We start from the raw sequence: 15,401 nt of genomic DNA on the forward strand, positions 1-15,401 counted from the left end.
AGTGGGCACACAGCAGGTCTTACTGATTGATGGCTATGTGGTGGACCTTGCAGGAGGAAGAGAGAACTTGCCAACTTCAGAAAGGAGCTGGGGTTTTGGACCAAATTTTGGGAAGAAGAAGACTAAATAAATCTTTAAAAAATTTGACTGGGATACAGGGTTTGTAGGAGAATGTAGGTGGAAAATAATGTAGTCAGGGCTCATTTGGGAACAGGATAAATCTGGCAGGGGTGGACAGGTATAGGAAGTAGAGTCTTGTAGTTTCCAGGACCTGGACAGGCAACAGAGTTGCAGCAGTAGGAATTCGGAGGAGGAGACCCAGGTCCCAGGAGACCAGGTAACCAGGTGTCAGCCTGCCAGACGACAGGGCAGCTAATACAGGTGAATGTCCACTTAGCTGTGCTATTGATGGCTGGGAGATCCAGTATCAGGAAGTGGAAGCAGGACCCTCATTACTAGAGGACCCCATCCTTAGGGGACCTGGGGTACTGAGTACTTACCCAAGGCAGGGATTTGGTCATGGAGCCAGACCCCAGACCTTGTTACCAGCACAAGTGAAGTCTAGCTAGAACTGGCCAAAAAAGCAGATTTCACATGGTGTTTCTCAGCAGCTTTCTCAGGGATCCAGAACTTATAGGGTTGAAAATGCAAGAGCCCCATATAGGGAGGTTAGAGGCCTGTTGGATGGAACCAATCCCATCGTTACTGACAGCTGGTGATACAGGCTGAGTCTGGATTTTGAAGGTCAGAGTGGGAACCCCTGTGGGGCACACCCAGGCTCTGGAGGGAGGGAGAGCTGAGTGTCATCGTTGGCTCTTTTATCTGTGGCCATGATGGCATCGAGCAAGTCACCTAACCATTCTGTGGGCTCCAGTAGAAAAAAACAGAAATGATCACAGGCCATATCAGGGGTATAAGCTGAGAGGCTGAGGTGGTGCCCTCCGAGTGGAGTGATAGAGGCCCGGCAGGACTCAGATGGGGAAGAAAAGTTGAATCCAGGGGGTGGTGTTTTGAAGAAAGAAAGGAAGGGACTTGGTGACAGGGCATGGAGGATCAAGGAGGGGGATTAAAGATGGCTCTGAACGTTAAGCCTGGGAGATAAGAACCAGTAATGGAGGTGAGGGTAAAGGGAAAAGTGACCTTCTGCGTGAGTTTGACGTTCTGGTGGGATACCCTGGGCTCTGTCTGCTGAGCAGCTGGAAATGTGTGAGCAGAGCAGAACTGGGGAGTCAGAGGTACAGGTGATAAACCTGGGAGTTTCCAGAATACAAGTGGTCCTTGAATCTGTCAGAGAGAAGGGATCTTCAGAGGATCCAAGGGAAGAGCACGTGTGGAGAAGAGCAGAGGGCAAAGGACAGAAATTTGGGGAAGGCACATGATTAGGGGTGCAGAAGGAAGACGTTCCATCTGGGGAAACAGAAAAGGAACAGTTGGAGACCTCTGGCTGGCAGCTGGCATCCATCTGGCAAAGCCTATCTCTAATATTAGTGAGCATCTCCCTTTTTCTCTAACACCTTTCTGATCCTACAACACTCCTCTACATCCCTCTTTTTATTTATACTGAGATAGATTCATCACGGCCCTAGATGATAGTCAGTTTTACCAACATTCTCCCAATAAATAGAGCAGCATTCTTCATTTCTAATTGTAGTAACAAGAAAATGTAGTATTGACTAAACCAAGGGAACATAATTGCAAGTAGAAAGGAACGGTGAGCAGTGTGAAATGCCACCGGAGAGCCTGAAAAAGTTAAGATTGAGTACGGGTTAGTAGTTTTGTCTAGGAAAAAGAAATTGGGGACCTTGGAGAAGGTCCCCCCAAGTTCCTGGGAGCAGAAACCAGAAAGTAACAGACCAAAATGTGAGTAAATGGTTGGAAATTAAAGGCAGTATGGTTAGGCCCTAAATTGAAAGAATTGTAAAGCAAAAGATCATTCAAAAAAGAATTACATATTAAGAAAGCTCTTTGGGGTTCAGGTGTCTTTGGAGGACAGAAGAGGACTAGCCACAGAAGTACCAAAGAAGTTTTGTTTCTTTTTTTTTTTTTTTTTGTGGTACGCGGGCCTCTCATGGTTCAAGGGCCGAGCCGCTCTGTGGCATGTGGGATCTTCCCGGACCGGGGCACAAACCTGGGTCCCCTGCATCGGCAGGTGGACTCTCAACCACTGCGCCACCAGGGAAGCCCGTTTCATTTTTTTAACATTTATTTTATTGAAGTATAGTTGATTTACAGTGTTGTGTTAATTTCTGCTATACAGCAGAGTGGTTCAGTTGTACACATATATACATTCTATTTCATATTCTTTTCCATTGTGGTTTATCCCAGGATATTGAATATAGTTTCCTGTGCTATACAGTAAGACCTTGTTGCTTATTCATCCTCTATATAACAGTTTGCATCTGCTAATCCCAGACTCCCAAGAGTTTTGCTTCTTAATATGATCCTGTGGCATATATTATGAAATCCAGTGTATTTTAGGACCTGAGTTACAAGATATTATGACTGTTAAATTATCACCAGTATTTAAAAGTTAGACTAAGATTTATTTAAAATGAAACATAAATTTTTTGGTAAAATTAAAATGTTCCTTTTCATTTAAAGAAATACTTTTCTTAGTCCTATGATAATTTAAGATTAGAACGATTTTACTGGTTATGCCAAGACAGAGCCTTATTTATTGATTTAAAAATATTTGAGTATTGCAAATTGAATATGTTACAGAAGGTAAGCATTATCAATACAGTAATCCTGTATTATTTACCATATGCTAGATCCAGAGATACTAATTGTTACTGACCAGGGTTCTTGGCCTCCTTAATCAATAGAAATTGACTAGAGACCAAACAAGAAATTCAGGCAAGGCTTTCTTGGGGCCCCTGCAGCAGCAGGGGGAACAAGCAACAGGTTCCCTTGCTTGTTCTTGTTCCCTGAGGCGGAACGAGCTGGTTCCTTAAATGGGGTGAGGGTAGGGGTGTGTCCAGGAGTCGGGAGGAGGGGTGGCTTAGGTGATGTTGAGTGCAGGGGCACATGCCCGTATCCTGCTTTTTGCTCCGGGCTCTTCAAAAGTGGCAGTTGGGTTTTTTGGGCTCTTTGTATCTTTTGTCCAGAATTTGCCCCAACTGCAAAATGCACACAGTTATTTTTAGTCGCATATAGTTTCTTTGTATTTTGTTGCTGGAGGAGAGGTGTGTCCAGGTGCAAGCACTGCAGCACTGCAGCAAAGCCTGTCTCATTCAGATGATGAAGTATATTGTTCTATACTTGGGAGACTGCTTGTAAAACTGACTGTAATCTGGGGTGATGAGTCTATCACAATACAAATAAGAATAGGGATGTAGAGGGAGGGTGTGTTGTGGTAGGATTAAGAAGGTCTTAGAGAATAAAGGAAATTATCACTGATGGGCTTTGCAAGAGGAATGCCAGTTACCAGGCAGAGACTGAAGTGGGGCCATTCCTGGGGGAGGGAGCAGTGTGCAGTGGCCTGAAAATGGGCATTTGCTCTGTTTGGCAGGGCTGGAAGCAATTGCAAATCACTGGTTTCGCCTCTATCATCGTGTTAGTGCAAATACCAGCCATTATACTTTGAAATTCTCTTGAATAATGTTCCATTGCCAATGAAGACATTGAAAATCAAATTAAAAAGAAACAAACCAACAAACCTGAAGCTTTATTTTTACCAGCTTGTCTTCTACGATACTCAGTTATTTTTCTGTTGGAGATTAATTTCCCCTTGAAATGATTAAGGAAAACCTCACCATGCAGGTCTGTTATTGACAGATATCAGCCACATTGCTAACTTGACTATTTAATTGAATATTTTTATTTAGAAAAATGAGTTCCATCTTTGATCAGTCTAAAGACAACCTAGAGAAAGGCAATTATCAATTTTCTTTACATTTTTTAAGATAAATTTATTTATTTAATTAAGTTATTTTTGGCTGTGTTGGGTCTTCGTTGTTGCGCACAGGCTTTCTCTAGTTGTGGTGCGTGGGGGCTGCTCTTCATTGCGGTGTGCAGGCTTCTCATTGCAGTGGCTTCTCTTGTTGCGGAGCACAGGCTCTAGGCATGCGGGCTTCAGTAGTTGTGGCTCGTGGGCTCTAGTCAGCTTATGCATAAGACTAGTCATGCAATACTAATTTCCTTTTTACCATATTGATGACTCAGTGTTAGAAATATGCACACTTTAGGTCATCGGGTTCCATACTGATTTATTATGTATACACCATGGCCCTGGTAAAACTGTGTAATATTTAACTAGGGTACAATTATAAAAGTTACAAGTAAAGTTCAACTGCCTTAATTCATGTATAAGTACACACAGATGTTTCTTCTGGCTAAGAGTTCCATGCTTTAAATCATAAAATTTATCAATTTCCTCATATGAAAATCCTAATGATCATAAAAAGAGAAATGGCTTGGAAATTTGTCATATGACAAGTATGACAAACTATTCGAAGAGATTGATTTTAGAAACAATTTGAATAGAGTGTTTTAGGCATTTAGCACGTATTATCTCTCCTTCAGCTGTTGAATCATCCTGTTCTTTTTTTATGGCTGCTGTTTTTGAATAAGATTCAGTACAGTTTATAGAGGTTTTTGAGCCCTTTTTGGGGAGGCAAGTGCCAACATTAGATTGTGTTTCTTAAGGAAAAAAATTGTATGGTGGAGAATCTCTGAAACTAAATTTGAAAGGCACTTTGAAACTAAGTTTGACTGGCATTTGCTTTCTGTTTGTGCTCATGTTTACTGAATCACCAGTGGTTCCAAAGGTTAATTCAAACTTTGGTAGTGTAACCGCATTTCAGAAAACTGAAAGTAAAGCAAGGGTCAGAATTTTTTCGTGCAATAAAGTTAAGGGTTTGCCTTGAAAGCTCACCAGTGTGTCATTTGACAGTGAGCAGTGATGTTTGTCTAAGAGGATTGGTGGCCAGAAGTAAGCCACGGGATGTCTAATGAGACCCAGGGACCGGCTGGGCAGGATGCCACGGCATTTCTTGCGGGTGCCTTTCTCATAAGCAAAATGGCCTCATGCTGAAAAGGATGGTCATGAAGTCTGAGGAATTAGACTGCATGGAGCTCTGAGTAAGCCCTGGCTTTTGAAATGAGTGACACTGAGCAACTGTGATTTCCTGCAAATCACATGGGGAATGTCTGTGGATGTGTCCGAGCGGAGAAAGAAGAACAATATTTAGATCCTGCCAAAACTCCTCTGAGCCTTGAAAAATATTCTGCTGGAAGAAGAAAATACTTTAGAAGAGGACCGACCAAGAAAACTGTAGGTGACACAGAGTCAGGAGAGCCAAACCATGAAAATGAAGGGAAGAGGAGTAGCATCCTGGTCTCCAGGGAGCAGGCAGCCCCCTGGTCCAAGGAGCTGGTGCAGGAGGGATGTGCCAGCCCCAGCCTCACTCTGGAAGCGGGTGTCCAGCATGAGATGGTGAGCGGTCGGTGTCACCCTGGGAACCCTTCTCCTCCTCAACACCAGGAAACAGAAGTCAAAGTTAGTGAACTAGAGGAAAGGATTTCAGAAAAAGACAGCACTCCCTACTGTGCAAAGAGGAAGGACCATTTCGATGATGTCAACACAAGAGAAATAACATTCCAGAGAAGAACTGATCGTTTTTCTTTCCAAAAGGCAGCCAGCTTAAATTCCATTCACTGTGGTACAGAGAGAGTGCTTGAAAAAAGTGGGTTTTCTGAAGACCCATCAAAAAATGACTGCGGTGTTCAAGAAAAGCAAAACATGGAGAGATCTTGCCCTCATGCAACACATCATTTCCAGTTTGAAAAAAAGAGATGTGCTTCCCTCTGTGATAATGTGTCCTTTCCTTCCAAGGACACAAGTGGAAAGGAGGTAAGTGCAGCACAGAGCCTGAGTTTAACGTGCAAATAAGGACTCCAGGTGCTCACACCTGGCTGAGGTTCCGTAATTTGTCCTTTGTAAACATTCTTTTCATATTCATTTATGTGAAAGCTGTAGAGTTCTTGGTGCATTTCATTTGTAGCCTTATGTTTGATTACTATGATTTTATTTTTGGTGGTACATTCTTTAATCCCACCTTTATTTCAAACCCTATACATTTTTGTTACTGTTGGAAGACTTAGTGAACCACTGCTCTAAGATAACGCACGTCTTTTGAATTTCTGTAGTTCATGTGTCTTGACTTTTCCGATGGAATAGCCTTTGGAAACAAAAGTTAAATCAAAAAGCAGTTATGACAAGACAGATGTAGGGAGGAGATACTACAATGATCAGTCAGCCCTGACCTGCTGATCTGTAAGTTTGATTGCTGATCCAAAACCCCAATTCTAGTTCTCTGTCCGTTTCCATACACAGGGACACTGACATAATTGCTTTCAGTTCCGTGTGTGTATCTGTGTATGCTTCTGTGTGTGTGTGTGTGTGTGTGTGTGTGTGTGCGCACGCTTTGGGGGTGACAGGCACAGATGAAACTGCCCAAATCTATTCTGTCTCTTTGTTACGTGAGTTACTCCCCGGCCAAGTCTAAAATCAGAACTCACTTGGGCAACGGGTCATAGGAATCTGAATATGACTCAGGCTGCCAGGAAGTTGTGATCTTTATTCCTAACATGGATATTTAGCTTTAGACAAGTTGCTTCTCTGGGGTTTTTACTTGTCTTTAAAATGTAAGTGAATATTGATTTACTTGCCTGAGAAGTGCATCACCCAAGCAACGTCCAGTACATGGTACCCCTTGGCAGCTGATGGCTTTTTCATTTAAGCTGTTCCTAACTTTGCCTTTTAGGAAAAAATCTGGACGTTAAGTGGTATATGGAACATGAAACATTCATGGCAAGATCGTTGTATTGCTGGGCAGAGATCCTTGACCCAGTGGTCAGATGAGGTTTTAGTAGGGTCTAGGTGTGCAGTCATCATTGGCCTTGGCCGCTTGTCCTCCTGAAGCTGGTTCCCCTGTTTGTATCCACCAACACGCCTTGCCAATGTTATGTCGTGCATTCTATTTACATTTTACAGTGGTTACATTTAAAAAGAAAGCATCCGGTCTAGGCCTTGTCTATGTAGGTCTGGCATGAAGGTCAGTGAAAAAGAAAGCCGCTTGGCTGCTGTGTGTTTATGAATGTAACCACTTGCTTTGCTCACATATGTTTTCCATCTGTTTTTTGCATAATTTGGCTTCAAGTAAGCCTCACATGTTTTCATTAGTGGAAACTCATAAAATCTGTTTCCTAGTGGTGCCTAAGCCTTTTTTCCCACTTGAATTATACTCATGCCAAGGATTTTACCCCTTCTTTCTACTTTGTGTAGCTAATGATTTTTGAAACTTCAATAGAAAATACATGTGAAAATAGGTCATAAACCTGTCAGTCAGATTTGTTAAATAATTGTGATATGGAGGTACTTTATTAAAGCCTCATATCTTCTAGGGAAATGCTGAATGAGATAATCCTTATTTTTTTCACTTTAAAAAATTTTTTTATTTTATATTGGAGTATGGTTGATTTACAATGTTGTATTAGTTTCAGGTGTACAGCAAAGTGATTCAGTTATATATTTATATATATCCATTGTTTTTCAGATTCTTTTCCCATTTAAGTTTATTATAGAATATTGAGTAGAGTTCCCTGTGCTATACCGTAGATCCTTGTCAATTATCTATTTTATATATAGTAGTGTGTATATGTTAATCCACAACTCCTAATTTATCCATTCCCCCCACTTTCCCCTTTGGCAACCATAAATTTGTTTTCTAAGTTTGTGAGTCTGTTTCTGTTTTGTAAATAAGTTCATTTGTATCATTTTTTTTAGATTCCACATGTAAGTGGTATCATATATTTGTCTTTCTCTCTCTGACTTACTTTAGTTAGTATGATAATCTCTAGGTCCATCCATGTTGCTGCACATGGCATTATTTCATTCCTTTTAATGGCTGAATAATATTCCATTGTATATATGTACCATATCTTCTTTATCCATTCCTCTGTTGATGGACATTTAGGTTGTTTCCATATCTTGGCTATTGTAAAAAGTGCTGCTATGAACATTGGGTTGCATGTATCTTTTTGAATTATGGTTTTCTCCGGATATATGCCCAGGAGTGGGATTGCTGGATCATATGGTAGCTCTGTTTTTAGTTTTTTGAGGAACCTCCATTTCTGTTCTCCTTAGTGGCTGCACCAACTTACATTCCTACCAACAGTGTAGGAGGGTTCGCTTTTCTCCACACCTCCTCCAGCATTTATTGTTTGTAGACTTTTTGATGAGGGATAGTCTGTATTTTATCTGAGGAGTTTGACATCTTAACTTCCCCGTGGTCCAGATAAAGACTGGTGGCAGAGTCAGACCAACAGCTTGGCTGCTCGTAAATGCATTCTTCCTGGTACTTTGGAGGTGGACTCTGCCTAATTATCTTTGGTTAGAACTGTGCACGGCCCTCTTTATCTTGCATTGGATTCTCCATTTTTCATTGCAGAATTGGATGCAAATGAGAGCTCTCAGCCCCTTCACTAGTATTCCATCCCAGAAATGGCCTGTTAGCCAGCATTCCTTTGCAAGACATTGTCCCTTCAGAATCTTTTCCATATCTTCTCTATTTGAGCCATTTTTACTCATTCATTTGTGTGTGCACGGTTGGGCTCAGTGATGTTTGGGTTAATCTCCAAAGTAGAATATTGCACAATTCTTTGAACTTATCTTAAGCTTAGACTTAGTTTAAGCCTCTGACTTGAACTTCCCAGGTCCTGTGATATTTGTCATTCTTAGTCTAGGTGACCAGCCCACCTCCTCTTTAATCCTTGCCATTGTAAGCCAGCCTCGGGTGGCCCTCCAGGCCCTGGGGTTCTGTGGAGCAGACTCAGCCGCCCCTTCTTGGGCATCTACTGAATGTAAATCTCATAACCTGTGATAACTTCACTAGGGTAAAGAGGTGTAAGTAAACAAAGGAAGCATCTTCGATTTGCATATTGCTTTGGAAGTGGAAAAACACTTTCAGACACATTGTGTCTTTTGATCATTCTTAACAACTGTATTAAATAGGTGAAATAGACAGTTCCTCTTTGGAAGGAAGAAATGGAAACTCAGGTTAAATAAGGTCCTTAAGGGAACACAGCAGATGGGAGTAGCTGAGTTTAAATGATGGCACAGCATCCTACTTTGATGAGCTGTCAGAGTTCTGAAGGAGATGCTGTGAACTTGGAACAGGGGTTGATGTTTATAAGAGCTGATGTTCATCTGGGGAGGATGAGTGTTGCCAACAGAGGTGGCAGAGGCAGAGCACATTTGGGGACAGGGAGTGATGAGCTCAGGGTCTGCACCTTGTGCAGGGTCCCTTCTTTGTCTGACTCACATGCTTCCCAGACTTGTGACGGGGAGTCCTGCCTTTCCCCTCAAGCTGTGCCCACAAAGCATTCTTCTTTCTTGAGTTTCACAAATCCCACCTCTTCCCAGTCTTGTGATGTTGCTCTCAGCCAAGATTGTTGTTTTCTCTATTTATAGGTCATTGGTTCTCTAACAGACCACATGTAAGTGTCACCTAAGGAGCTTTTAAAAATATAGGTCCCTGGGGACTTAGCAGTGGTAAAGAATCCACCTTCCAGTGCAGGGAACGAGGGTTCAATCCTGGTTGGGAAACTAAGAACCCACATGCTTGGTGTCACCTAAGCCCGTGTGCCACAACTACTGAGCTTGTGTGCCTCAACTAGAGAGCTCACCTGCAGCAAACTAGAGAGCCCACTTGCTCTGGAGCCCACGCACCACAACTAGAGAGAGAAAACTCGCATGCTACAACTAGAGAGAAGCCTGTGCACCACAACTAGAGAGAAGCCCATGCACCACAACTGGGAGACCTGCATGTCACAACTAGAGAGAAGCCCGTGCACCACAACTAGAGAAGCCTGTGTGCTGCAACAAAAGATCCTGCGTGCTGCAACTAAGACCCGATGCAGCCAAAAAATAAAAAACAAAAAAAAAGATAAATAAAATAAATATTAAAAGAAAAATATAGGTGCCCGGATGTCAACTCTAGTGATTCTAATATAATGGATCACCGTGGGCCAGTGATTCTGATGGTCAAGACTGTGGCTAGGGTGCTCGTTACTCTTCATATTCTCAAGTGGACCCCAGGGTCCCTGTGGTGCTAGAATCATCTCCAGATGAAGCTTTACCCTGGATTTAACCGTATCAGAATATCTTATGACGGAATGTGAGAGCACTGCATATGTTTCAGGCGCCCTCTCACATGTTTCTTGAAAACATGCTAAGTTCTGAGAACCAGCTTCACCCTTCATTTTCTCCTCATCGTGGGTTTTCTGACAAGCAGCGTGGATCACGGGCCTGGAGACAGGAGGTGTGAGTTCTCGCCAAGCTTTGCCGCCAGAGAGCTGTGTGCCTTGGACGCCTTCTTCATTTCTCTGGGTCTCGGCTTCATTTTCCAGAAAAGGAGGATGTGGGACTGGATGACGACACGACTGTTATTAGGCATGGTATTTGTGGAGTCCTACTGCATGCCAGACACCCCCCACTGTGCTGTTTAACCATCATGAAATGGTTCTGTTGTTTGCTGCATTTACAGAGGAGGACATACAGCCTCAGGAGACGTAGTGACTTGCTCAAGTCACTCAGCCAGGACGTGGAAGGGCTTGGATCTCACCCACAATTATCTCCAAGCTGAACTTTGAACTAATGTCATTTCCCTACCTTTCCCCACATACAGCTCTTTCACTTTTAAATTCCTACAAATCCATGCATTTCATTACATACCTTTCTGTTGAGTGTTTTCACCCCTTCCTCCATCCATCACTTCTTTGATTCCTCTACCAAACATTTATTAGGCACCTGTTATATACTGAACCAACACTAGGCACTTATATCCCATTGTTTGTTCATTATAAATGATGGGGACCGTGGCTATAAACTTAGTCACCTAAAAGGCTTTGGGGATGAGGATGCTTAATATAGTTGTTCCCCCTTTACCCGCAGGGGATACATTCCAAGGCTCCCAGTGGAGGCCTGAAACTGGATAGTACTGAACCCTCTGTGTATGTACTGTGCTTTTTCCTGTACTTAACATACCTATGATAAAGTTTATACATTAGGTACATTAGGAGACTATCCAAGTTGCCAGCATCACTGCTTTTGCACTTTGTTACTAAGTTATTAAGTAAAATAAGGGTTCCTTGAACACAAGCAGTGGGATACCGCAACAGTCAGTCTGATAACCAAGACATACATATACGAAGTGAATAGTGAGATGATTCCTTTTGGGGGTGGGGCAGACTGGGATGGTGCAAGATCTCATCCTGCTCCCCAGAATGTCGTACCATTTAAAACTTACGAATTGCTTATTCTGGGAATTTTCCATTGAATATTTTTGGACCGTGTTTGACTTTGGTTATTGAAACCACGGAAAGCAAAACTGTGGATAAGGGGGACTGTTGTCATTTTAACGTCCCATCCTGTCATATAGCTGTGTTAACTACTGAACACTGAACTCTTTTCATGTTCCTTTTCATCCTTTAGTGAATTGCAGTAAACAGGGCAGTGACATACAGTAGAGAAGCCAAGGAGGGAAGGGTGGCGAAGGGTGTGGATAGTGTACAAATTACATTATCAGCATCTGAGTAATGATGGGTTAGATATTTTCATTCATTGACTTTCTAAATTATAAAAACAAAATAATTGAGAGCTATCTCAAAATGTTAGAATAATACATTAATATTCAACCTCACTGAAATGTAATATTCAGTATTTTTTTCTTTAACGAAGTCTTCTGTGAATCTTAGGCTATAGAATCGTGCTTAGAATTCAAGGTCTAGGGTGAAATCTAAATACTTCTACTTTTCCACGGTAGCTTTGCTCTATAGATCTTGAAAGCAAAGGTCATTTGGTTTATAGTTGACTAATTAGCATTTCTTTCTGAACCATTTCATCTTTTTTAATGAAAATGAGTTTATAGATTTTTAAATTTCTAGTCTTCATTTGGATTTCATGACCCAGTTTGTGAAAGTTTAGTTATAAAATCGTTGCACAGAATTGGATCTCTATCAGCAATAGAATGCCTCTATCTTTTCAGTTAAATGAAGAACATGCCAAGTTTAAAATCCTTTACTATACAAGAAATATAGTCATATCTGTGTTAGTTTTCCCCCATAATTTGAATAAGAAATAAATGAGCATTTGCTAAAGGTAGCCATCAACGTAGAGCATTAGCACTTGAACTTTATCAACTTTTTACTTTTATCCTCAATTTAACTCTTCCTTTTAGGAAGGCAGTTTTTTTAACCAGATAGCATTTTCAAAATATGTGTGCTGTCTTTACAGTTAAGAATATTTTGTGGAGCCTTTTCACACATTTTTGAAACTTGGAAGCAGACTCTAAAAATGTGTTGATTACATTGGTTTCTGCCAAAATAGTTGAAACATCGTTAAAGAGATTATCTTTGGAAGCAAACATCTTGGCTTGGAAATATTTGAGTGTTTTGACACATTCAATGTGGAATTTGCTTTTGCCTGAATACAGTGTCAAGCAATGTGAGCAAAAAAAATGTAGGGAATAATCCTCAGTCTGGTGTAGTCACTTCCACTCATGTGGGGCAGGCACCATTCTGAACCATGTGTGCGTGTCGGCATCTTGATGAGAGGAAACCAAGGCCCAGTAAGTGGTGGGGTCGGGGATGGAACACGGGTCACCACCCTCCACAGCTCTGCAACAACCTTGCTCCCAGTGATAAACTTTCACTCTTGAAATAATTATGTTAAAAGAGGTGGAAGCATCTTGAGATCACCTTTTCCAACCTGCTGCTTTCATCCTTGTTAATACCTGAACTCTCTCAATTAGAGTATGAACTGTCGTTTATTTTAACAAAACTATATGAAGGAATTGAAATTCCCTGGATGATACTCGTGACTAGCCAGTAGGGATTTGGGTTCTGCAGGAAGAACATTTGACAACTACCATTCCCATATCCACTGTGTATCCCTTAAATCAGTATTTCCTTCTGTAAAATGAGCTGGTTCATTGATAGATAAAACTCTTCCTGAAATGCTGTAGGGCGTCGCTATAGATTGGGTGTAGCAGAGGAAAGGGGACTTAGGAGCTCTTGAGTCAGAGGACTTAAAATTTTCTTTTTAAGTTTTATTTTTTTAATTGAAATATAGTTGATTTACAATGTTGTGTTAATTTCTGCTGTACAGCAAAGTGATTCAGTTATACATACATTCTTTTTTATATTCTTTTCCATTATGGTTTATCACAGGATATTGAATATAGTTTTCTGTGCTACACAGTAGGACCTTGTTGTTTATGCATTCTATACATATAAGCTTACATCTGCTAATCCCAACCTCCCACTTCATCCCTCCCCCAACCCCCTCCCCCTTGGCAACCACCAGTCTGTTCTGCATGTCCATGAGTCTGTTTCTGTTTTGTAGATAGGTTCATTTGTGTCCTATTTCAGATTCCACATATAAGTGATATCATATGTTATTTGTCTTTCTCCTTCTGACTTACTTCACTTAGTATGATAATCACTAGTTGCATCCATGTTGCCGCAAATGGCATTATTTTGTTCTTTTTCATGGCTGAGTAGTATTCCATTGTACATATGTACCACATCTTTTTTATTCATTCATTTGTTGATGGACATTTAGGTTGTTCCCATGTCTTGGCTACTGTGAACAGTGCTGCTGTGAACATAGAGGTACATATATCTTTTTGAATTATAATTTTGTCTGGATATATGCCCAGGAGTGGGATTGCTGGATCATATGGTAATTCTATTTTAGTTTTCTGAGGAACCTCCATACTCTTTTCCACAGTGGCTGCAACAACTTACATTCCCACCAACAGTGTAGAAGGGTTCCCTTTTCTCCATACCCTCTCCAGCATTTGTTATTTGTAGACTTTATTTATTTATTTTTGGCTGCGTTGGGTCTTCGTTGCTGCACACGGACTTTCTCTAGTTGCGGTGCGTGGGCTTCTCATTGCGGTGGCTTCTCTTGTTGCGGAGCACGGGCTCTAGGCTCACGGGCTTCAGTAGTTGTGGCTCACGGGCTCTAGAGCACAGGCTCAATAGTTGTGGCACATGGGCTAAGTTGCTCTGCGACTTGTGGGATCTTCCCAGACCAGGGCTTGAACCCGTGTCCCCTGCATTGGCAGGAAGATTCTTAACCACTGTGCCACCAGGGAAGTCCCTGTAGACTTTTTAATGATGGTCATTCTGACTGGTGTGAGGTGGTGCCTCATTGTAGTTTTGATTTGCATTTCTCTAATAATTAACAATGTTGAGCATCTTTTCATGTGCCTATTGGTCATCCGTATGTCTTCTTTGGAGAAACCAGAAGACTTACATTTAATGCAGGTCATACTTCCCATGTCTGTGAACTAGGATGGTTTCTTGTTCTGAGGATTCAATGAAGTAGTATGTGGGAGAAAGACAGGAGGTTGTAGGCGCTTTATAACTTCTGTCTCACCACTGTCTTCTGCTCCTGTTAAAAAGAGGACACATGTTGTGACCATCTGTTGTGAAGAGCACTTCTTTCTTTCCTTGGACATAAGGTATCCTTCTGCACCAGCAGAGCTGCCTCTCATTCCCCTGGTCCATTCTTCTTTTGACCGTTTCTTCAGCAGATGTTTAGTGAATACCTATAACGTGTCAGAGAGTGTGTTCTCTAATTCCACCATTAGCTTAAAATTCTGTCAACCTCTTGGTTGACAGAAATAACCCCTGGGAGGAACCGAGTCGTAAAACTAATACGTTTATTTGCAGCTCAGTCCAGATGCATCCAGAGGGCCTGTTGCAGCAGCTCTGGGAGAAGAGGAAGGACGTGAATCTAGGGACAGCTCTGCTGCTCTGTGGCGAGGCTGGCAGTCAAGGGCGTGTGTCTAGTCTAGTGAGGGAACCTCTGTGAACCCTGACGTTTGGTTCCTGTGAGAGATCCAGGGGTGGGTCCTCCTCTGAAAATGAGAAGTGTTCTCTGTAGCAGCTGCTTTGCCAGTGTAGAGGCTAGGAAGCTCCAGGGGAAGGGTCATGACCTTAGGGTTGAGGGGAGCTGGGGGCTACCCCTAACCCTAACCCAACCCGGGTGCAGACATCTCTCCAGCATTGAAGAGTGAGCACCCACTGGGCCTCCTGAGGAAAGATCAGTCTGAGTTGTACGGGTAGATTTCTTTTCTAAATAAAGGAGAGATTTCACTCTCCTCTTGCAAATTCTGAGTTGGAATTTAGGAGACATAGGTCCATCCCCTCGGCCCCTTCCTGCTCGAGTGCTGAGACCCTGGGCCAGTCCCCTCACCTCCTTTGGCCTCAGCTTGTTCACCAGTGAAACCAGGGAGTTGCCAGAGGGCTTTGTGACCTTCCAGTTTGAGTTCCCCGGATTCCTTAATCCTTTACTATTTTTATAGCCTCTCTAAGTTAAATTTCTC

At 42.1% G+C, this 15,401-nt stretch overlaps 1 protein-coding gene across 14 annotated transcripts in view; it reads left to right on the forward strand.

Annotated features, from left to right (window-relative positions):
- Nucleotides 1-15,401, forward strand: part of DST (dystonin) — a 508,299-nt gene that overhangs the window by 272,970 nt on the left and 219,928 nt on the right. For 3 of the 14 annotated variants that reach the window (XM_032647802.1, XM_032647806.1, XM_032647810.1), the window contains exon 1: nt 4,875-5,854. The exons of the other annotated variants lie outside the window; for them this stretch is intronic. In XM_032647802.1, the coding sequence (XP_032503693.1) occupies nt 5,141-5,854 (714 nt within the window). In that variant the 5' untranslated portion in view covers nt 4,875-5,140. Of the gene's footprint in view, nt 1-4,874; nt 5,855-15,401 lie in introns of those variants that run through there. 14 annotated transcript variants of the gene reach the window in all.

Source organism: Phocoena sinus, chromosome 11 (assembly GCF_008692025.1).
Source record: "Phocoena sinus isolate mPhoSin1 chromosome 11, mPhoSin1.pri, whole genome shotgun sequence".
Taxonomy (NCBI): Eukaryota; Metazoa; Chordata; class Mammalia; order Artiodactyla; family Phocoenidae; genus Phocoena; species Phocoena sinus.